The following is a 23,881-nucleotide window of genomic DNA, read 5'->3' as shown; positions in this document are numbered from 1 at the left end:
CTACGGGAAAAGGAGACAGTGGATCCTGTCGGATGGTTCCCCGAGCAGACCGCCAAAGTCATTTGGCGGAATGTCTCATCACCAGAACTTTCAAACAAGCACCAAGACGTAGCTTAGCTGGTGGTGAGAAGAGCCCTCCCCATCAGATCCTTCCTGCACGCCCGAAGTCTCACCCCCCTCCGCACAATGCCCTCGCGGTGGCTGTGGTGGGGAAGAGACGGTTGCCCACCTCCTTCTGGAATGTGTCTTTGTAAAGCAGGTGTGGAAAGAGATGCAGTGGTTTTTGTCGAGGCTCATCCCAAGCAGCTCTGTAACACAGGAGTCTGTGCTCTAAGGGCTGTTCCCAGGGACGCACACCGAGATAAACATCACCTGCTGCTGGAGGACTATCAATTCGGTGAAAGATGCCCTTTGGTCTGCCCGAAACTTGCTGGTCTTCCAGCGCAAAGAGTTGTCCATGACCGAATGTTGCAGACTGGCACATTCCAAGGTCCAGGACTACGTGCTGACGGACGCACTAAAGCTTGGGGCAGCCGCAGCAAAGGCTCAATGGGGAAAGACCACTGTGTAAGGTCCCCCCACCAAGCTGAACGGAGGGGCTGGATCCATGGAAAACCCCTCGAACTGTACCGGGAAAATTTCGTGTGCTGTAAAATGTAAAAATGCGTCTGGCATGACAAATGAAATGGAAGGGTTGTGAGACAACTCATGATTGTATTGAAGGAAACTGATCACCTTTGCACTGTTTGTATTTTTTGACTTGGTGCTGTTTGAAACTGGTAATGTATTTTTTTACAGATTTTTATGAATAAAGTATATTTTGGAAATTAAAAAAAAAGAGCTGCCAGGCTGTGATTGGCCAATTGTCCTTGACCCCGGGGAAGGCCCGTCTCTGTCCACTTTAGTGCCTAATTCGCACTTGATCCAGCAAACCTTCCCCAGAGGAGGTGACACAGGGGCTCTCATCGGTGCTTTTGCTGATGTTCAAGGCCCCCATCGCCCAGATAAAATCCCAGCCTGAGAGTCAAGACCAAGTACAGACAGTTTTGTAGCAAATTATGAATAGAAGGGTACAGTATAATTGCATCACACCGTGCAAATGTAATTTCGCCCCTATTTCAGATATAGATTCTGTTCTGATTCTGAAATAAAATTCTGTAGAATATCAACATCTATTTATAACTAAATTTATGCAAATCAGAATGAAATACAAGGAAAATTCAGGAAAATATTACCCAGGAAGTCAAAAACAAATTCCAAAAAAAGACTCAAAAGTTTGAATGGGATTCCTGTGTCTAATAATTAAGTCTCAAACATCATAACGTTCACCAAACAATTAAATGTGGTACAATTCTGAATGTAACAAAGCTTGACCCCAGAAAACCTTGCTGTAGTATAGAACGCCATGGCACAATAAGCAACCTATGCACAAATATTGGTGGATCTAAGTAAAACCTGCGACCTCCACCAGAAAGACAAAGGCAGAATGTGCATGGAAACATCACCACCTTCAAGTCACACACCATCCTAATTTGGATATATACTGCCATTCCTTCTTTGTCAGTGGGCCAAAATTATGGAACTTCCCACCTAACACTATTATGTAAACACCTTTACTACACAACTGCAGTGGTTCAAGAAGGCACACCACCATCTTCTGAAGGGCAACTAGTGATGGGCAATGTATGCTAGTCTTGCCAGCAACACCCACATTCTGAGATTGAATAATTTAAAAAAGATAGAAAATATCTTACTAATGTTGAAAGATACAGGCCTCACTAATATATATCTGTAATACTGTTTACCTATGACTTTAAAAATGTTTAAGTTATAAACAACTTGTTATTCCTTACAAAAACGTTGGTTATTTATATTATACCAGTTTAACTCCTGTGGACTTGCAAATGGTGAGTTAAGAACAAGTACAGTATTCCGCTCAAGCAGGGTTACAGGATGGAGAATAATTGAATCAGAGCAAGCAGGAGGAAGAGAGTTGATAGACAGGCAAAGCAGAGGTCAGAGGGATGCTGAAGCAGAAAAGGAGGGAGGGGAAGGAATTGGGGAGAAGGGCAGGGAAGGTGGAGTTAGGGAGAGGAAAGGGTGAGAGGATATGGGAGAAGGCAAGGCGAATTGGAGAATGAGGGAAAGAGGGTGAATGGGAAATAATAGGGAGGTGAAGAAAGGAAGTGAGAGGGGAGATGAGGAGAATGGACAAAGAAAATGTCACAAAAATGTGCTACGTCAAATGATGATTTTTTAATCCACCGGCTGGAAACATAATTAAACTGGTGGAATCGAACTACTCAATCCTTGCAAGCTTTGAACTCTGCCTGCTAACCGTGAGCACCGAGGCATATTGCAGACTGTAGCGTTCAGTGGGTATAATTGATCTGTGTTTGATTGTGTTAGTCTGTTCACCGATTAGGCACAATGAACATCAATGACTTAAGCCTGATGGGGGCAGCGAGTGGGGAGAGAACTTTCTGGAAAGAACAGAAATCCCTCTCTCGAAAGAAATCAGCGGTATTGCTGTCTCCCAGAAAATCAACAAATCAGCATCCACTTCTTCAAACCAGAAGCCAAAGAACCACCAAATCAGCATCCACATCTTCAAACTGGAAGCCTCCACATCAGCACCCACATCTTCAAACTGGAAGCCAAAGAACCACCAAATCAGCATCCACATCTTCAAACTGGAAGCCTCCACATCAGCATCCACATCTTCAAAATGAAAGTCGCGTAACCACTGACTTCAGCCTGAAGTCAGCCGAGTCACCAACCCCCACAGATTGTATATTCCTTTTATTTCTCTGGACTCTAATTTGATCAATCTATCGTTACCCATTCTGTAACCAATGTGTGTGTGTGTGTGTGTAAATTGGAGTGTATATTATTTTACTTAGAATGGTTTAAGTACAATAAAGTTAACCTCTTTCTTTGTTAAAATTGGGAAAATCTGTCCACTTGGCTCTTTTTATGATCACAGCGTGTAAACAAATAAACACTCACTGAATTAGCAAGTATATCTACTTAAAAAAGAAATAAATCTGTTGTGGTCAAATAAAGAGAGAGAAAAGAGGGGAGCCCTTCGACCCCTCCTCACCAGGTCGCAACGGAGAGTTTGGCTCCATATCGGAGTAGGTGAAATGTGCTTTGACAGGGAGGCTAGTTTGCAGTTCCCAAAGCGCAAGGTTATTTGGCTGGTCTGTGTCAGGGTTGCGGTGGGAGGGGGGTTGCAGAAAGGAGATAGATCTGTTCAGATCAAGAATGTGGGGTCCGATTACCAAAACAATGGTCAATGTGGAAGGGGGCATTGCTTGACTTAGGGACAGTTGGCTCCTCTGTATTGCTCAGCTGGGACTGATAGAGTGCAATTACTACACTTGTACTCTGTACGGGTGCTGTGATGGTTGTGTGCTCCCTCCACAACTGTGAGCGCATTTAGGAATTAATGGGGCCCAAATGTAACACGGAAAAAGTTTGTACAATACCTGTGCTCAGTGGGAGAAATTCTAATATGGTGTTGTGGATATGGTGATGATAGTTCTGCTCCAGTTGGGGTTCAGTACTGGAGGGGAAATTTGTGTTCTCTTTGTTAATTGAGTGAAGGGGTTGGGCGAAGTCAAGGAAAAAGTTTCAATAGGGCATTTTGGTCCAATCGTGATTTTTATGCTCAGTGGGTGGAAATGAATACCGGTTTGTGATTCAATCTTAGAATTTCTGCTCAGTGGGGATTAAGCTGTGAATCACAGTTACTTTCTAGTTCCAGTTTTCATCACCCGATTGCTACTTTTTTCTGGCAAGCAGTGGAGCTATTCTATGGTGCAGCACTACAGAACTTAAATTTAGCAGTTGATAGAAGTATGGTTAATTTTGGTGACTGACGTAAGGGAAGAAACTCAATTTGGGAGATGTTGGTGTCAAAGGTTCAGAACAATTTAAAATAGGCTTCCCACTACCTACTCCCGTTTGTCCTGCCAGTTCATGCTATATTCCTGGGCCTGTTTTCCTCCCTAAACCTACCCACTCTTTGGCACTCCCAGAGATTTCTTGCCATGTCCTCCAGCTGCTTTAATAGGAACCTGCTTTGATCCTGGAGCTATTCTGCTCTAATTCTTGCCTATTGCTGTTTCTTATCAATTTCCTTAAGGGTTCCCACAACTGCTTCTCTTTATTAGTTCTGTTATTTTTCTACGCTTGCTTTCTCCCTGAACTCATCCACTCTTTCCTGCTCTCACAGCTTTCACACGATATAGTACCTGGCTTCTTTGATATCAACACATTTTGTTCCCTGGGACAAGCTTCTCTCTGTACTGCTTTAATTGCTTGTAGCTTTTATTTCCTAATAAAAGTAATTAAAAAAAAACCCTGTTATACATGTGCAAAAAATGTGAACATTCTGTAAGCACCCAAACACACCTGTATTTCCAGGTTTGCCTAATTGCAATAGGCCAAAGGATGTGCAGCACCTGCGAATTTGCCCAGGACAACTTGGTGACAACTGCTTCTCTGACCTGCATTATTCTGTGCTCACAAAATCTGGCAGAACACATCCCCAAACACAGAAATAGGCATCATTACTTTATATATCTCTTCCTTACTTTCTGTCAGAGAAAGCTATTAACACCACTGTTTGACATTGTACTAAAATTTATTATCTAATATTCTAGATATAAGTAAAAATAATTAAATATCAAAACAGAGATTTTGTTTTGCTGAGCTGCCAATAACATGCTCAAATTGTAATCTAGAATTAGGTCAATCCACAGAGGCTTCAACTTTCCTTTATTGTGGAGCAGATATTTCTTTGCATCTCCTTTGTCAACGAAATACACACTGTTATCTGTCTTTTCAGACACAAGACCACTAACTATCTGCTCCCGCACCCACACAATCTCCAGAAACTTCTCCATTTCAGTAACATTGTTGTGTTTGGTCCAGTTCCTCTCCTTGTTCATGTTCATCATGCTCTAAAAGTACAGAAAGAACACATGTTGGATACCCACTAAATAGATTTAACGGGAGAACTGTTGTGTCTAGGGATTATTTGGCTATTTTCCCACAAAATGGTTTTGAAAAAAAAGTTATAACGATTGCATATTGAGACAAGTTTAAAAAATGCTAAGGCAATAGCTAGTGAAGATGCAAGGGATCAAATTTGGGAAGATATGGTAAATCAAGGAGTAGAGACAAGGCAAGAGAGAAAGGTATTAATATGGGAAATGATAAACAGACCATGACAGGAAGGAACTGAGCATACAAATCTAAGAGTAAATCAACAGATAAAGCAAGAGGTAATGAAAATAATAAAGGACAAAACTAAAGACTCTCTATCTGAATGCACATAGCATTCAAAACAAAACAGATGACCTGAGAGTGCAAATAGAAATAAATAAATACGATTTGATAGCCATTAGAGACATGGCTGCAGGATGACATAGATTGTGACCTGAATATTGAAGGGTACATGGCATTTAGGAAGGACAGGAAGCTAGGAAAAGGTGGAGGGGTAGCTCTGTTAATTAATGATGGTATTAGCGCAATACAGAGGGATGGCCTAGGTTCAGGAGATCAGGATGTAGAGCAGTTTGGGTAGAGATGAGAAATCAAAGGCAAGAAGTCACATGTGGGAGTGGTGTACAGACCACCTAACATTGACCACACTGTAGGACGGGGTATAAAAGGAAGAAACAATGGCAGCTTGTCAGAAAGGTACAGTGATAATTATGGGGGATTTTAACCTACATATAGACTGGAAAAATCAGATGAGCAGAGGTAGCCTAGATGAGGAGTACATAGAATGTTTTCAGGATAATTTCTTGGAACAATACGTTCTGGAGCCAGAGAGCAGGCTATACTAGACCTGGTATTGTGCAACGAGATAGGATTAATGAATGACCTTATAGTTAAGGCATCCCTAGGTAGCAGCGATCATAATATGATTGAATTTTAAATTCAGTTTGAGGGAGAGAAGAGTGGGTCAGCTAAACTGAACTGGCAAATCAGGTTAAGGGATAGGTCAATAGAGATGCAGTGGCAGACATTTAAGGGGATATTTCACAATACACAGAATAGATACATTTCAACGAGAAAGAAAAATTCCAAGGGTGGGACCCGCCATCCGTGGTTAACTAAAACAGTTAAAGATAGTATCAAACTTAAAGAAAAAGCCTATAATTGCGCAGAGATGGGAGGCAGTTCAGAAGATTGGACAGAATATAAAACAAAGTATGACTAAAAGATTGATAAGGAAGGTAAAATTAGAGTACGAGAGAAAGCCAGCTAGAAATATAAAGACAGATAGTAAAAGTTTCTATAGATATTTTAAAAAGAAAAGCTAACAAAGCGAGCATTGGTCCCATAAAAAGTGAGTCTGGGGAATTAATTACGGATAATAAGATGGCAGATGAATTGAACAGATATTTTGCATCGGTCTTCACTATTGAAGATACAAGCAGCATCCCAGTATTAGCTGTAAGTCAGGAGATGGAAGGGAGGGAGGAACTCAAGAAAATTACAATCACCAGGAAAGTGGTACTGAACAAATTGTTGGAGCTGCGGGCTGACAGCTCCCCAGGTCCTGATGGACTTCATCCTCGGGTGTTAAAAAGAAGTGGCTAGTGAGATAGATGATGCGGTAGTTTTAATTTTCCAAAGTTCCCTAGATTCAGGGAAGGTTCCGTTAGATTGGAAAATAGCAAATGTGACTCCTTTATTCAAAAAGGGAGGGAGACAGAAAGCAGGAACCTACAGGCCAGACATCTGTCTCAGGGAAAATTTAGAGGCTATTATTACAGACGTTTTAGCAGGGCACTTAGAAAAATTTAAGATAATCAGGCAGTCAACATGATTTTGTGAAAGGGAAATCGTGTTTGACCAATTTATTGGAGGTCTTTGAGGGAGTTTCATGTGCTGCGATAAAGGGGAACTGGTGGATGTATTGTACTTAGATTTCCATAAGACATTTGATAAGGTGCCACATCAAACGTTATTACAGAAAATAGCTCATGCTGTAGGGGGTAACATTGGCATGGATAGAAAATTGGCTAGCTAACAGGAAACAGAGTAGGCATAAATGGGTCATTTTCTGGTTGGCAAGATGTAACGAGTGGTGTGCCACAGGGATCTGTGCTGGGGCCTCAACTTTTTACAATTTATATAAATGACTTAGATGAAGGGACCAAAGGTATGGTTGCTAAATTTGCTGACACAAAGATTAGAGGACATAAGGGGGCTACAAAGGGATATAGATAGGTTAAGTGAGTAGGCAAAGATCTGGCGAATGGAGTATAATGTGGGAAAGTGGGAAATTGTCCACTTTGCAGGAAGAATAAAAAAGCATATTATCAGAATGGTGAGAGATTGCAGAGCTCTGAGATGCAGAAGGATCTGGGTGTCCTAGTGCATGAATTGCAAAAGGTTAGTATGCAGATACAGCACATAATTAGGAAAGCTAATAGAATGTTGTCGTTTATCGTGAGGGGAATTTAATACAAAAGTAGGGAGGTTTTGCTTCAGCTATACAGGGCATGGGTGAGACCACATCTGGAGTACTATGTAATGGTCTCCTTACTTAAAGAAGGATGTAAATGTGTTGGAGGCAGTAAAGAGGTTTACTAGACTAATACCTGGAATGGGCGGGCTGTCTTACAAGGAAAGATTGGACAGGCTAGGCTTGTATCCGCTGGAATTTAGGACAGGAAGAGGCAACTTGATTGAAATATATATGATCCTGAGGGGTCTTGATACAGTGGATGTGGAAAGAATGTTCCCCCTTGTGGGAGAATCTGGAACTAGGGGTCACTGTTTAAAAATAAAGGGTCGCCCATTTAAGACAGAGATGAGGAGAAATTTTTTCTCTCAGAGGGTCGCGAGTCTTTGGAATTCTCTTCCTCAAAAGGCGGTGGAAGCAGAGTCTTTGAATATTTTTAAGGCAGAGGTATATAGATTTTTGATGAGCAAGGGCGGGGGGGAGGTTATCAGTGGTAGGTGGAAATGTGGAGTAATCAGTTTAGCCATGAACTTATTGAATGGCGGAGCAGGCTTGAAGGGCCGAGTGGCCCACTCCTGCTCCTAATTCTTATGTTCATATGCTAATGAGCTAGCTTTGATGACGTTTCCTCAGCCTGTAAGTAATAAACAATGTATTATTTGCCTTGTGTGTTGTATTAAAGTCTTTATTCTCCTTTTTGGCTGTGAATAGAAAATAGAATATGGAGGCTGGTAGAGATGCCTTTTGAAACAGGACGCTGCACAGAGAAACTTAGAGAAGCTGAAAGGGCATTCTTGGAGACTAAGAGGTCAGAAATGCTGGATGTCACTGTTTAAGTGAGACAACCCACTGGTGTGGGAAGGCTTGGCCTATTCTTTACTTTGAGTTATTACGTGGAAACAAATCATATGGATTGAATCAAGTGACTGTAATCATAACTGGTGTACAGTATGTTCACCTCACTGTTAAATAAAGTAGCTTAATGATTTATATTTAGCCTCATCTGAGTGTGTTGGTTCAGTCCATGTTCAGAGCAAAGAAGTACATATGCAAAAAACACAAATATCCAATTCAGGTCATAAGAGGGTTATGCCAACCCACAAATAAGATAGAGGGCAGTGTGAGTCAATTCCTGTAAAAGGAATGATACACAGAGCACTTAATAGGAGTGACTGTAGCCACTGTCCCTTAGAAGGTAACAGGAATTCACCATTTTCTGTTTATGCCAGCAGTATCCAATTTCATGGAGTTGGCCGTTTCTTTGACCCAATTTCTTCTGCTGAATTTGTTGCAGCAGCTCTAGTGGCTAGTTTTTATAATGGTATTTCGTTCTGATTTAAACTCATCAATTTTAATTATGCACATCAAGTTACTGCCTACATGGATAGTTGTGTTGAATACATCATAACCTTCAGGCAAGAATGGCTGGTACAGTATAGCACTAGAGTATCCTCCATCGGGACTTATTACATTAAAGCCACTATATAAATTAAAGTTGTTGCTGTCGAATGCAATAGTTTAGCCCGGATCTTCTTCAATGGGACCATATCTTACCTTGAGCATTTATTTTCCATTTTATTAATGTACTTGCTTTGCTATTGTTTATGGGTCAAAAGATAAAATTGGGTTTTAGTGTTGAGCATCAAATGAAAAAGCTGAAGAAAACGTGCTGAGCAAGAGAAGTGTGGGTAACTGACCTCTTGTAGCTTCTTAGTAGAAAATGTGGCTACCAAATAAGTTTGAACAGCACATATTTATTGTCCTCAGTTTTCCCCATTCATTAAGATAACCTGAATAACTGAATGTCCTGTTTTTCATATTGCATTGGGACTTTTTAAAACATAAAAGCACAACGGAATGATTACACAATATTCTGGATGGGATCTGATTAATCTTTTCACTTAATAGGGTATTAACATTCTTGAAGAGTTGCAGAGGTGAGTAATGAAGGCTGACCATCATAAATTTAACTGTTAAAGGAAAGGTTAAAAAGTTGGGACTTATTTTCTTTGGAAGAGGCACTTGAAAGTGACTGAACACAAGTTCACGATTATTAAAGGGAACTGACAAAAACAGATCCATGCAAATTGGTCGTTATAGTGAAGGATTCACAAACCAGGGGCACATTAAAAATTAGCAAGTTGCGCAAAATGTAAAAGGAGTTAGCAGGGAAGGCCACTGAAGTAAACAAGGTAAATAGATTAAATACATTTCCAGAGAAGGACTGGGGTAGATATGTGAAAAAGGGACAAGCTTGTTGAGCCAAACAGACTTTTTTGAAAATGCTTATACTCTTAACCTCAAAGCAGGTAGAACTTGAAAGTGTTTCTTCAGAAGCAAACAGTTATCACAAACTCATCGAGACTATCAGCAAGAATATACTGTTATAAGGACTGGTATTTATTTCTGATTTACTGAAGGTTGTGAACAAGTTACTTATATCTGCAAAGATTTTCTTTTTTGACATTGGGGTAAAAACACTACCAACCAATGTCAACATTGTTGGCTACGGAAATAACTGAGAGTCCACTAATCTATCAAGACACCAGTGGTGAATTTATACTGTAGCCATCAATCCATCTGCGACCAGTAGCTGCAGAATTGTTTCCAGCCAAACAATACCTTGCTGAAATAAAAACAAGAAATGCTGGAACCACTCAGCAGGTCTGGCAGCATCTGTGCAAAGAGAAGCAGAGTTAACGTTTCGGGTCAGTGATACTGCCTGATATGCTATGCGTCTTAGAATTTTGCAGGCGTGCAAAATTCTGTTCCCAGCAGCTAAAATTTAGAATTTTATTGAACATAGGTGAGAGTGTCTGCACTTTCAACATATAAATACACTACAGGCAAGTTCAAAAAGTTTGAGGAATAGAACACATTCATTTCAATATACAACAGACCACACACCTATCCTCCCCACCCCCCTAAGCATTTTTCAAAACCAGGTTACATGATTCACTAGAGTAATGTGAAGTGTCTTGAGAGATGTGTTGAAGTACGGTCAAGCCCTACTTGCACATTTATGCTATATTTTTAATATCCTTTTTCAGCAAACAACTATTGCACTATAAATACACCAAGCCCAACTTCAACAGAAGCCAATGTGATTTAGCATGAATGAATGATGAATTGACTATACATTTCAGTTAAGAGTTAAAAATGAATGAAAATGTCACCTATTTTTGCTGTTCAAAAAACTGTACTTTCAGATTCTGCAATTGGACAACATATACAAATAGCTTCACCCTTTTTATTACTATACATTACTGTTCCACAGACGGTCAGTCTTACTTTCTCTCAGCTGGTTGATGAGTTTGGTGAGATTGTCAATTTTCTGCTCTTTTCTTCTCAGTTTTTGTTGGAGTACTCTGAATTTTTGCTTATGCTCTTCATTCTTCTTTCTTTCCCATGCAAGTTTCTTTTCTAGAGTTCTCCTGATGGTATCTGGGCAAGGACTCATAAAGTAACTGTGATCCTGAAAAAATGTCATTCCTGACACATCTTGATCATCAGAAGAAGAAAGCATAGTCTCAGAGGAACACTGCAGTTCTTCAAAAGCAAAGACTGGAGTGGATGGTTGTGTGATCTCTGTTTCTGGGATAAGCACTTCTGTAGATATCCAAGTTGTTTCTTCTGATGTTGTTACTCGCTCAGATGTTAGATCTGTAAATGTTGTAAATAAACAGGGAACACTAGTGGACACTGCAGATACATCCACTGAGCCCACAAGCACAGTGGATGTATCCGATAGTACTTTAGGTCTCGATAATACATTGGCTGTCCAATGGAGGGCATCTGAACATGGAACTGCAGCTGAATCTTGAGATTTTTCCTCTGAATGAACTGTTATTAACTTGCTTGAAACTGATTTCATCTTTGCATCTGTTGTGCATGTATGAGTTTGTGAACTGCATTTAAATAGTGTGGGGACTTCTGAAGACTCTGCTTCTGGTTTTACAGGAACTTCCAAAACCTGAGAAAATTCTGCTAAATTCAGGACTGCTGCTGCTGCTAGTTGAGCTAGTCTCCCTGTATTAAGTGTCTCTGTAGTTAATGTAGACTGTAAATTTGTGATTTTAGTTTGCTCAGTTGACTGGCTTAATACTTCATCAACTGAATCAGGTTGCGACAGGAAATCTGCCATCTGTACCTCCGAAGTTCCCTTATGATATCCATCAGAAGACTTTGCCTTATATGACCTTCTGGAGCCTGTAGTCTGCAAAATAGTTAAAATTTATGTTTGTTTGCTCTTCTGTAAAAAAAAAACGCAACACATTTTGCACTGCATCATACCATCTATGAGATAATTTGAACTCAATTTACCCAGTGGTAAAGAAACTCTGGGGGCCATTCAAAATTATAATTTTTAGAATATAAACTAATACACCTCCCCCCCCCCACACCCATCACCATACTCACCACCACACCACTGTCTTCAAAAACCCTCAAGTCAAAACCTGTACCTTATTTAAAAAAAAAATCCATTAATACATTCTTCAGAAGAACCCCTCAGTGACATCCTTGACTTCAACAGCCAGTAAAAGCAGAACAATTCAGTAATCCCACACAAAATACTGCCTACAATTCTTCTGAGCCACTGACAGTTAATAACAGTGCACCAGATCAAAGTGTACCACAGAGATCGTGCTTTTGAGGACACTTTCTCAGTAGGTTTCTTCCAACACACTAATGCTTTGGTAGCGATTTAATTCAGTCAGCTATATTTTAAATTGTTAAGTTATCTAAAGCAATCAAGATTTGGGTTATTTGATATGTAATGGAGAACTAAAAAGTCTTTACAAAAAGTGTACAAGATTACCCATGCTGACCAGTGACATACTTGTGAAAACTTGTGATCACCTAGGGCAAAAATTTAAGTTTTAATCAACAAGTTATCAAAAATGATTTACTAAAATGGGGCGGCACAGTGGTTAGCACCGCAGCCTCACAGCTCCAGCGACTCGGGTTCAATTCTGGGTACTGCTTGTGTGGAGTTTGCAAGTTCTCCCTGTGTCTGCGTGGGTTTCCTCCGGGTGCTCCGGTTTCCTCCCACAGCCAAAAGACTTGCAGGTTGATAGGTAAATTGGCCAATATAAATTTCCCCTAGTATAGGTAGCTGGTAGGGGAATATAGGGACAGGTGAGGATGTGGTAGGAATATGGGATTAGTGTAGGATTAGTATAAATGGGTGGTTAATGGTCGGCACAGACTCGGTGGGCCGAAGGGCCTGTTTCAGTGCTGTATCTCTAAATCTAAATCTAAAATGAATGACACACAATAAATGGTTGAAACTGTACCTTATTTTGAGATGGAAATATGGTTGGAATGGAAGAGAATTTTAAATGCCTTCTATCATTCCGTTCTTCAAAACAATCTTTTGTGAAGTGATCACTACAGAGAGTTGATCTTGGTGATGGCATCCAGTTTTCCCGTGCTACAGCTTTCAGCCATTTTGCCATGAGGTCAGGTCTTGAAATAGGAAATCTACGTAGACAGAACACAAAATAAACCAAAAGTAGGGATTCAATATAAAAAAAACTTAGTGAAACTGCAAGTATCCTCATTAGCATTTTCAGATTTTTATATTTATTGAGATGCTGTACTTATCAGTCAATGCATCTGCTCTGCAACTCTGGGCATAACTGATCATTAGCAGCTGCTCCATTCTGCTGAGCTATCTTGAAACTCACTTGACAATTAACTGAGTTTGGTCAGTTAAATTCTCTTAATAGAATGGTGGGATTTAAGTGATAAAAATTAGATTAGCAACCATTACAGGTCAGCAGCTCTTCCGAAGTGAAAACAAACAAACTCAGCAGCAGGACACAAAATAACTGCAATACACATTGATAAGTTAGAAAATATATATTAGTGGGAATGCAAAAAATAATAAGGTTGTCTGATGCTGGTATAATCTATGGCACTGAAGAAAGAAACAATAAAGATAACTGCAGTAAACTCTCAAAATAAATCTCGCTTACAAGTACCTCCTGTGAAAACAGACAAATCCCTCCAAACTAAAATCAAGTTGTGCAAATTACTGGATACAAAAGCGTACAGTCATAAATTCACACAAGACTCAAAATGAAAATCTTAAACATTATTTCATATTACTTGGCATATAAGTAAAATCAGAAAAACATATTTCCTGTTATGTAATTGTTACTTAAATAAAGCAATTCATACTAAACAAGTACGCATTATGGATTTTTCCTCAGATGTTGATGAACACAGCAACCAAACAAAGACAAAGCAATTGGAGCAAAACAATTCCCATGGAAGTATACTATTGAAAGTTCTAATCCTTAAATTCGTACAAACAAATAATGAAAAGACTAATAAGCTTTTCTTTGAAATATCCACCCTCAAAATGGCACTACAATACAATCTGACAATTTTTCATGTATTCTACAACCTCATTGTCCAAGCGCAGACTGACAGATCAAAGATAGGTGTGCAGGACTGTTTCATGTGACCTCACCATACACAGTAAATACCTAAATCATGAGCCCAAAAATGGTAAACAAAGAACAATTTTACAACATATCAAAATCTAATTTTATTTGTTGCAATTTGGGTTGTATCCCAAAACTTATCATTCCTGCTCAGAGACGTCAGTCAAGTTTGCGATTTTTATAAACTGATATTTGTTGTGCACAAATTACAAAGGAAAGCTGGCTTCCAGGTAAACAATGAACCCATCTGCCATTTTATGCACCAGAAATAGGATGGGATATATTCCACTTTTTCCTTTAATGTCCAGGAAGTCATAATACGAGAATCTTCGTACAACACTGATCAAATTGGGAATTGGTTTCATTTTAAATTACTTCTTGCGAAGAGATCCATCAAATCAGTTGTTTCGTCCTCAAAGATTGCCTCTCAAGCATCTAAATGTAATTTTCATACCATTAGAACAAAGTAAAAATGGCATCTACATAATTGTCAGATTATTGACCATAAACACAGAAAAATAGGAGGAGTAGGCCATTCGGTCCTGCTGCGCCATTCAATACGATCATGGCTGATCATCCAAACTCAGTAACCTGTTCCCGCTTTCTCCCCTTATCCCTTGATCCCATTATCCCCAAGAACTATATCTAACTCTTTCTTAATATTTAATGATTTGGCCTCAACTGCTTTCTGTGGTAGAGAATTCCACAGGATCACCACTCTCTGGATGAAGAAATCCCTCCTCATCACAGTCCTAAACGGCTTACCCCTTAACCTTAGACTGTGACTACTGGCCCTGGACTTCCCCGCCATCGGGAACATCCTTCCTGCATCTAATCTGTCCAATCCTGTTAGAATTTTGTAGGTTTCTATGAGATCCCCTCTCATTCTTCTAAACTCTAGTGAATACAAGCCTAAATCAACCCAATCGCTCTTTATACGTCAGTCCTGCCATCCCAGGAATCAGTCTGGTGAAACTTTGCTGCACTCCCTCCATAGCAAGAACATCCTTCCTCAGATAAGGGGACCAAAACTGCACATAATACTCCAGATGTGGTCTCACCAATGCCTTGCATAATTGCAGCAAGACAGCCTTGCTCCTGTACTCTGTTTTTGCCACCAAAGTGGATAACCTCACATTTATCCACATTATACTGCATCTGCCATGTATTTTGCCCACTCACTCAACCTGTCCAAATCACACTCGAGCTTCTCTGCATCCTCCTCAACTCCCAGTCAGCTTTGTGTCGTCGGCAATTGTGGATATATTACATTTAATTCCCTCATCTGTAACATTAATATATATTGTGAATAGCTGGGGTCCTAGCACTGATCCCTGCGGTACCCCACTAGTCACTGCCTGCCACTCGGAAAAACACCCGTTTATTCCTACACTTTATTTCCTGTCTGCCAACCAGTTCTCTATCCATGTCAGTACCTTACCCCAATCCCATGAGCTTTAATTTTGCATGCTAATCTCTTATGTGGGATCTTATCGAAAGCCTTCTAAAAATCCAAATACACTACATCCACTGGTTCTCCCTTATCTATTCTACTCGTTACATCCTCAAAAAATTCCAGTAGATTTGTCAAGCATGACTTCCCTTTCGTAAATCCATGTTGACTTTGTCCGACCCTGTCATTATTTTCAAGTGCTCTACTATTACATCTTTTATAATGGACTCTAGCATTTTCCCCACTTCTGATGTCAGGCTAACTGGTCTATAATTCCATGTTTTCTCTCTACCTCCATTTTAAATAGCGGGGTTACATAAGCTACCCTCCAATCCATTGGAACTGTTCCAGAGTCTATAGAATTTTGAAAAATGACCAGCAATGCATCAACTATTTCAAGGGCCACTTCCTTAAGTACTCTGGGATGTAGATTATCAGGCCCTGGGCATTTATCGGCCTTCAATCCGATCAATTTCCCTACTAATACTGATTTCATACAGTTCCTCCTTCTCACTAGACCCTATGTTCCCCAACATTTCTGGGAAGTAATTTGTGACTTCCTTTGTGAAGGTAGAACCAAAGTATGTATTTAATTGGTCTGCCATTTCTTTGTTCCCCTTTATAAATTCCCCATTTCTAACTGTAAGGGACCCACATTTGTCTTCACTAATCTTTTTCTCTTCACATATCTATAGAAGCTTTTACAGTCAGTTTTTATGTTCTCTGCAAGCTTACTCTCATACTCTATTTTCTCCTTCTTAATCAATTCCTTTGTCCTCCTTTTCTGAATTCTAAGCTGCTCCCAATCCTCAGGTTTGCTGCTTGTTCTGGCCATTTTATCCCTAATTTCTTTTGTAAGCCACCCTTCCTGTTTTATTTTTGCACCAGACAGGAATTAGCAATTGCTGTAATTCATCCATGTGCTCTTTAAATGCTAGCCATTGCCTGTCCACTGTCAACCCTTTTAGTAACACTCCTCAATCTATCATAGCCAACTCGTGCCTCATACCTTCATAGTTTCCTTTATTTAGATTCAGGACCCTAGTCTCAGAATCAACTCTTTCACTCTCCATCTTAATGAAAAATTCTATCATGTTAGATTGTGTCTTACCAATCGACCCTACTGGTAGGAAACAAAATTATTAGAAATTCTCTCCGAGAATAAGCCAGCACAAACACGACAGGCCATATGGCATCTTTCTATACTGTAAGATCCCATGATTTTAATGTAGACTCAAAGTGTAGCAATACTGATGGAGCTAAAATTCCAAAATTAAAACATATACTACAAATCTCCAGCAGCGTTGCCCATGGCGCGTCAGAGGATATACTGCTTTATGACAATAGGCCTGTTTATGCCACATAGGGGAAACATCAGGTCCACTAAGTTATAGGAACTAAATAAGTAAAATTCTATTTATAGTAAGTGGTATCCTGGTATGATTTCTTGTGCTTTGGAGATTGAATTCCATGACTAGCTATTATTGTGAAAACCCTAAATGAGCGACCTTTAATATTCCTGCAGCTATGTATTTAATTTTTTAATCTTTCAGCAGTTTTGAAGAGGAGAATATGGCAAGACAGCATGCAAGATGTATTAGTTGGAGTTAGATATCTGGGAGCTGAATTTCCTTGGGGGTTTTCCCGCTGCATAGTTTTTAAAACCCTGTCACAAGGTTTCTTAGAGGCACTCAAGATCACGTCGTTGGCACCAGCTGGACCTCATCATCACAAGGCGAGCCTCTTTAAACAGCGTTCAAATCACATGCAGCTTCTACAGTACGGACTGCGACACCGACCACGCCCTGGTGTGCAGCAAGGTTAGACTCAAACCAAAGAAGCTACGTCACTCCAAGCACAAGGGCCGCCTGCGCATCAACACTAACAGAATTTCTTATCCACAGCTGTTACATAAGTTTCTAAACTCACTTGAAAAAGCCCTTCAAAAAACACTCCTACAGGGGATGCAGAGACTAAGTGGGCCCACATCAGAGGCGCCATCTATGACTCAGCAATGACCACCTATGGCAAACATGTGAAGCAGAACACAGATTGGTTTCAATCTCACTTTGAAGAGCTGGATCCTGTCATAGCCGCTAAATGCATTGCACTGTTGAACGACAAGAAAGCCCCTAGTGAGTTAACATCTGTAGCACTTAAAAGCAGCCAGAAGCGCTGCTCAAAGAACGGCCAGGCGCTGCGCAAATGACTACTGCCAACCCTATGCAGTCGTATTCAGTTGGCCTCGAACACCGGAAACATCAGAGGAATGTATGATGGCATTAAGAGAGCTTTTGGGCCAACCATCAGGAAGATAGCCCCCCTCAAATCTAAATCAGGGGACACAATCACTGACCAACACAAGCAAATGGACTGCTGGGTGGAGCACTACCTAGAACTGTACCCCAGGGAAAATGTTGTCACTGATACCGCCCTCAATGCATCCCAGTCTCTGCCCGTCATGGATGAGCTGGACGAACAGCCAACAAAATCGGAACTCAGTGATGCCATTGATTCTCTAGCCAGTGGGCGGCACAGTGGCGCAGTGGATAGCACCGCAGCCTCACAGCTCCAGCGACCCAGGTTCAATTCTGGGTACTGCCTGTGTGGAGTTTCCAAGTTCTCCCTGTGTCTGCGTGGGTTTCCTCCGACATGCCAAAGACTTGCAGGTTGATAGGTTAATCGGCCATTATAAATTTACCCTAGTGTAGGTAGGTGGTAGGGAAATATAGGGACAGGTGGGGATGTGGTAGAAATATGGGATTAGTGTAGGATTTAGTATAAATGGGTGGTTGATGGTCGGCACAGACTCGGTGGGCCGAAGGGCCTGTTTCGGTGCTGTATTTCTAAACTAAACTGTGGGAAAGCCCCTGGGAAGGACAGCATTACCCCTGAAATAATCAAGAGTGCCAAACCCGCTATACTCACAGCACTCCATGAACTGCTTTGCCTGTGCTGGGATGAGGGAGCAGTACCACAGGACATGCGCGATGCCAATATCATCACCTTCTATAAGAACAAGGGTGACCGCGGTGACTGCAACAACTACCGTGGAATCTCCCTGCTCAGCATAGTGGGGAAAGTCTTCGCTCGAGTCGCTTTAAACAGGCTCTAGAAGCTGGCTGAGCGTGTCTATCCTGAGGCACAGTGTGGCATTTGAGCAGAGAGATCCACCATTGACATGCTGTTCTCCCTTCACCAGCTACAGGAGATGCCCCTCTACGTTGCTTTCATTGATCTCACCAAAGCCTTTGACCTCATCAGCAGACGTGGTCTCTTCAGACCACTAGCGAAGATCGGATGTCCACCAAAGCTACTAAGTATCATCACCTCATTCCATGACAATATGAAAGGCACAATTCAACATAGCGGTGCTTCATCAGACCCCTGTCCTATCCTGAGTGGCGTGAAACAGGGCTGTGTTCTCGCACCTACACTGTTTGGGATCCTCTTCTCCCTGCTGCTCTCACATGCGTTCAAGTCTTCAGAAGAAGGAATTTTCCTCCACACAAGATCAGATGGCAGGTTGTTCAACCTTGCCCATTTAAGAGCGAAGACCAAAGGGAACTCCTCTTTGCTGACGATGCCACATTAACATCCCACACTGAAGAGTGTCTGCAGAGACTCATTGACAGGATTGTGGCTGCCTGCAACGAATTTAGCCTAACCATCAGCCTCAAGAAAACGAACATCATGGGACAGGACGTCAGAAATACTCCATCCCTCAATATCGGCAACCACACTCTGGAAGTGGTTCAAGAGTTCACCTACCTAGGCTCAACTATCACCACTAACCTGTCCTCGATGCAGAAATCAACAAGCGCATGGGAAAGGCTTCCACTGCTATGTCCAGACTGGCCAAGAGAGTGTGGGAAAATGGCACACTGACACGGAACACAAAAGTCCGAGTGTATCAACCCTGTGTCCTCAGTACCTTGCTCTACGGCAGCGAGGCCTGGACAACGTATGTCAGCCAAGTGTGACGTCTCAATTCATTCCATCTTCGCTGCCTCCGGAAAATCCTTGGCATCAGGTGGCAGGACCGTATCTCCAACACAGGAGTCCTCGAGGCGGCCAACATCCCCAGCATATACACCCTACTGAGCCAGCGGCGCTCGAGATGGCTTGGCCATGTGAGCCGCATGGAAGATGGCAGGATCCCCAAGGACACATTGTACAGCGAGCTTGTCACTGGTATCAGACCCACTGGCCGTCCATGTCTCCGCTTTAAAGACGTCTGCAAACGCGGCATGAAGTCCTCTGACGTTGATCACAAGTCGTGGGAGTCAGTTGCCAGTGATCGCCAGAGCTGGCGGACAGCCATCAAGGCGGGGCTAAAGTGTAGCGAATTGAAGAGACTTAGCAGTTGGCAGGTAAAAAGACAGAAGCTCAAGGCGAGAGCCAACTGTGTAACAGCCTCGGAAAACAATTTTATCTGCAGCGCCTGTGTAAGAGTCTGTCACTCTAGAATTGGACTTTATAGCCACTCCAGGCGTTGCTTCACAAACCACTGACCACCTCCAGGCGCTTACCCATTGTCTCTCGAGACAAGGAGGCCAAAGAAGAAGAAGTAGTTTTTTTTTTTAAAGAACTGTGGAAACAGCAGAAAAAAAATGTTGTCTGCCTGGAATTTCTGTGGCTCTTCAGCTGACGTTAAGGTGGATGAGCAGGAGAATGTTGAGAAAATACCCTGAAAATTGACTCAAATTTTTCCTGAAAAGAGTTTATATTGTCAGGTTTACAATATAGAGTCTGTTGAACAGATTGATGAGAAACTAGTTAATTTATGACCATGTATATTGAAATGAAACACTTATTACCAGTGATAAGAGGCCAGCATTAAGGGCTGAGCTCAGAAATAACTCGTTACTGGGGCATAAATATGTCATGCTTTATCTGGTCCTTAGTAGGACTCTTTGTTGAAGGAAAGACCAAGAAATTAGGAGGTGGTGGAGTGTTGTCTCACATGCCTAGATATCCACACCACATTAACTTGAGATTTTACAGAACTCCTACATGGCTGTTCAGATATTAAACGCTTTTGCCATACATCTTCCAGATTGGTCAATTGAACAGAAAGGCTTTTTTCTTTATGTTTCAAGTTGACTTGTAATTTGCTTGGCACACCTCTCAGCAGATTCTCTGTCTTCTTTTGTAATAATCTTTACCTAGAAGTGCAGAATGATATCTTTACAAGTACAAAGTGTATTCAGAACAGAGTTGAGAGATTACACAAATCAGGTTGCATGACATACAAGCCAGCTACAAGCAGAGATAATTGTGTCACTTAATTGTCCAATTTATCTGAGATCAAGAAAGGAGAAAGTTAAGGCAACCAGCTGATGCAGTTGCGAGTGCATAAGGTGGATTCACTGGACATACGAACTAGGAGCAGGAGTAGGCCATTTGGCCCATTGAACCTGCTCCGCCATTTGTTAAGATTATGGCTGATCTGATTGTGGCCTTAACTCTACTTTCCTGTCTATTCCCCATACCCTTTGACTCCCTTGTCAATCAAGAATCTAACTGAGCCTTAAAAATATTCAATATTCCACTGCTCTCTGGGGAAGATATTTCCACAGACTAACAGCACTCAGAAAACAATTTCTTCTCATCTCTGTCTTAAATGGGAGACGATTTATTTTTAATCTGTGTCTCCCACAAGGGGAAACATTCTCTCAGCATCCACCATGTCAAGTCCCCTCAGGATCTTATATGTTTCCATCAGATCATCTCTCATTCTTCTAAACTGTAATGGATAAAGGCCGAACCTGTTCAAGCTTTCCTCATAAAATAACCCCTTCATCTCTGGAATCAGTTGAGTGAACCAGCAGAGCAGGGAATCCAAGTAGAACAGATAATCTGACCACCAAATGGACTCATCAAAATGATATTCTAGGAAGTAATGTCACCATCCCAGGGGATGATGATCAGCTCAACCACACCATTCAGAATGACAAGGTCATAGAAGCTCTAGAAACCAATAGACTAAACATAGACTAATCTGGTCAATAGACCGGTTACAGCCAGCAGAACTCCCTAGTGCCAAACACAGGCAGCACAGTGGCGCAGTGGTTAGCACCGCAGCCTCACAGCTCCAGCGACCTGGGTTCAATTCTGGGTACTGCCTGTGTGGAGTTTGCAAGTTCTCCCTGTGTCTGCGTGGGTTTTCTCCGGGTGCTCCGGTTTCCTCCCACATGCCAAAGACTTGCAGGTTGATGGGTTAATTGGCCATTATAAATTGCCCCTAGTATAGGTAGGTGGTAGGGAAATATAGGGACAGGTGGGGATGTGGTAGGAATATGGGATTAGTGTAGGATTAGTATAAAATGGGTGGTTGGTGGTCAGCACAGACTCGGTGGGCCGAAGGGCCTGTTTCAGTGCTGTATCTCTAAACTAAACTAAAAACTAAACTCACGTTATGTAGCTGGTACCACTCAAGTTTTTTCCCCCCATAAGCCATCAGTCCCAAGCATAATCATTGCGCTGAACCAGAAACCCAAATTCCCACATTCCCAACGTTACTTTGAGCATATAACTATTAAGTATACATAGTCAGCTCATCACATTTGTTACCTAGCTTCTAACCTCAAGATGTTTTTTATGTAACTACGCTGTTTCTGATTCAAGAAAGCCACTCGGTCAAACTTGGACTTTTCTTGTTAGGGAGATTGCTGTGATATATCTTCACACCATTCCCTAGCACAAGGCTACACGTGCTTGGCATTATCACTGTATTTGGCAAGGTCAGCAGCAATACAGGCCAACAATTCATGGCCAATCCCATAAATTGCTCTGGCTAAAAACAAAAAGTGCTGGAAATACTCAGCAGGTCAGCAGCATCTGTAGAGAAAGTTAACGTTCCAGGTCTGTGACCGTTCATCAGAACTAGTAAAGGTTAGAAAAGAATCAGATTTTAAGCAAGTGAAGGGGAAAGGGGGTGGGGGAGAGAACAAAGGGGAAGGTGTCTGATAGGGTAGGGGAGATTAAATAACAACCTGTCCTGGGACAAAGGCAAAGCGTGTGTTCATGCTTGTGGCGAAAGACAAAGCATTAGTCCAAGAAGAGTGTTAATAGCGGAATAGTGAGCAGTCCTGACTACGTAAAAAGCAGGGAAATGGTTAAAAAAATAAAATATTAAAAGGCCAGTCATGCTCTGAAGTTATTGAACTCAATGTTCAGTCCGCAAGGCTGTAGAGTGCCTAACCGAAAGATCAGGAGCTCCTCCTTGAACTTGTGTTGATGTTGACTAGAACACTGGAGCAGGCCAAAGACAGAAATGTTGGCATGAGAGCAGGGGTGTGTGTTGAAATGGCAAGCAAGCACATACATCACGCATTTCGTATTTGAGTGTGGGAAGGCCATTTCTTGAAATCCTTTTATAAGTAATTTTCTTGGTTTGAGTTAGTTAAGAAAATATATTTAGGAAACAATAACAGAAACTAATGAATGAAGCCATGTTCGCCTATGAGATGCAGATGTATGTATACAGACTGTACTATCCGTCTACTGAAGAAGGGAGGGTAGGGTTGAGGCAGGATAATGGAATAAAACATTGGGGGGAAAAAAGCATAAAGAGAAGCGCCTTCCAAATGTCAGATTTCATACCCCATAGTAAAGTGCCTTGGCAAACCTGTTTTAAAATGCAGGAAATGCTATTAAACGAAATCGCAGATAGGAACGAATACAACATATCCGATGAGATGTAATAACATACAAAACAGCAGCAAATCAATTGCAGCGACCGCTTTGGAGGGGGCCTGTTGTGCACGAACTGACCAACTTTGCTGTTACCCTGCGGTAAACGATTAAAATCGCCATCTATCCTGTGTCACCGTGCCTTACCCATCTGCTCTAAAAGATTAAAGTTAGAACCTGATCGAAATAATTTTGGAAGGGAAAGTTGGCCTCCTAGCAGCCTGGCAGGGTACCTGTGGAAAGTGATGCCGCTCCCTTTCTTGAAGCGATTCTTGCAGTCCAACAGGCTGCACGACACTGGCATCTTGTAGCCGCCGCCACGAATGCTCACAGCCCCTCTGCCTGTAAAAAAGATGGCGGCCCGCTGGCGGTGACGTCACTTGGAACCCGGCACCTGGATTCGAACGCTGGAGAAAGAATACAAAGCATTCGCATTCCTTAATCCTAGGCAATGTACCAAGGTCAATGTTTAATCATAAATATTAACGCCTTTATTTGCATTTAAAAAAAACCTGCAATCACCCTTTAAGGAGCAATCAGCACCGCCCTTTGGTTTGCAATCCCACATTAGAGGAGTTTCAGTAGGCCTAAACAGCTCCTATTCCTGATGACATTCAGTCTTTTTCTCAGTTCCCGGGTTTTATTTTTGCGCAGTGCACCTCTCGCTTAGTCATTTTCGTCCTGTCACACCCATGGCCCGTCATTTCGCAAAATTACCATACAGAAAAAACTACAATTCCCAACGTCCCACCCTCCTCGCCCGATAGGCTGACTGATAAAGCC

The 23,881-nt window shown here is 41.6% G+C and overlaps 1 protein-coding gene across 1 annotated transcript; it reads right to left on the bottom strand.

Moving 5' to 3' along the window:
- Positions 1 to 4,750: 4,750 nt before the first annotated feature.
- On the bottom strand, positions 4,751 to 23,793 carry LOC137375292 (THAP domain-containing protein 5-like). The gene is made up of 5 exons (XM_068042227.1): positions 23,621 to 23,793; positions 23,332 to 23,505; positions 12,790 to 12,976; positions 10,784 to 11,708; positions 4,751 to 4,970 (listed from the first exon to the last, which is right to left on the bottom strand). Exons 2-5 carry the CDS (start codon positions 23,400 to 23,402, stop codon positions 4,915 to 4,917), a joined length of 1,239 nt encoding a protein of 412 aa, XP_067898328.1. The 5' UTR covers positions 23,403 to 23,505; positions 23,621 to 23,793; the 3' UTR covers positions 4,751 to 4,914.
- Positions 23,794 to 23,881: the final 88 nt, after the last annotated feature.

This window comes from Heterodontus francisci, chromosome 11, assembly GCF_036365525.1.
Source record: "Heterodontus francisci isolate sHetFra1 chromosome 11, sHetFra1.hap1, whole genome shotgun sequence".
In the NCBI taxonomy this organism is placed as follows: Eukaryota; Metazoa; Chordata; class Chondrichthyes; order Heterodontiformes; family Heterodontidae; genus Heterodontus; species Heterodontus francisci.
This window is presented reverse-complemented; position numbering and strand designations above follow the sequence as displayed.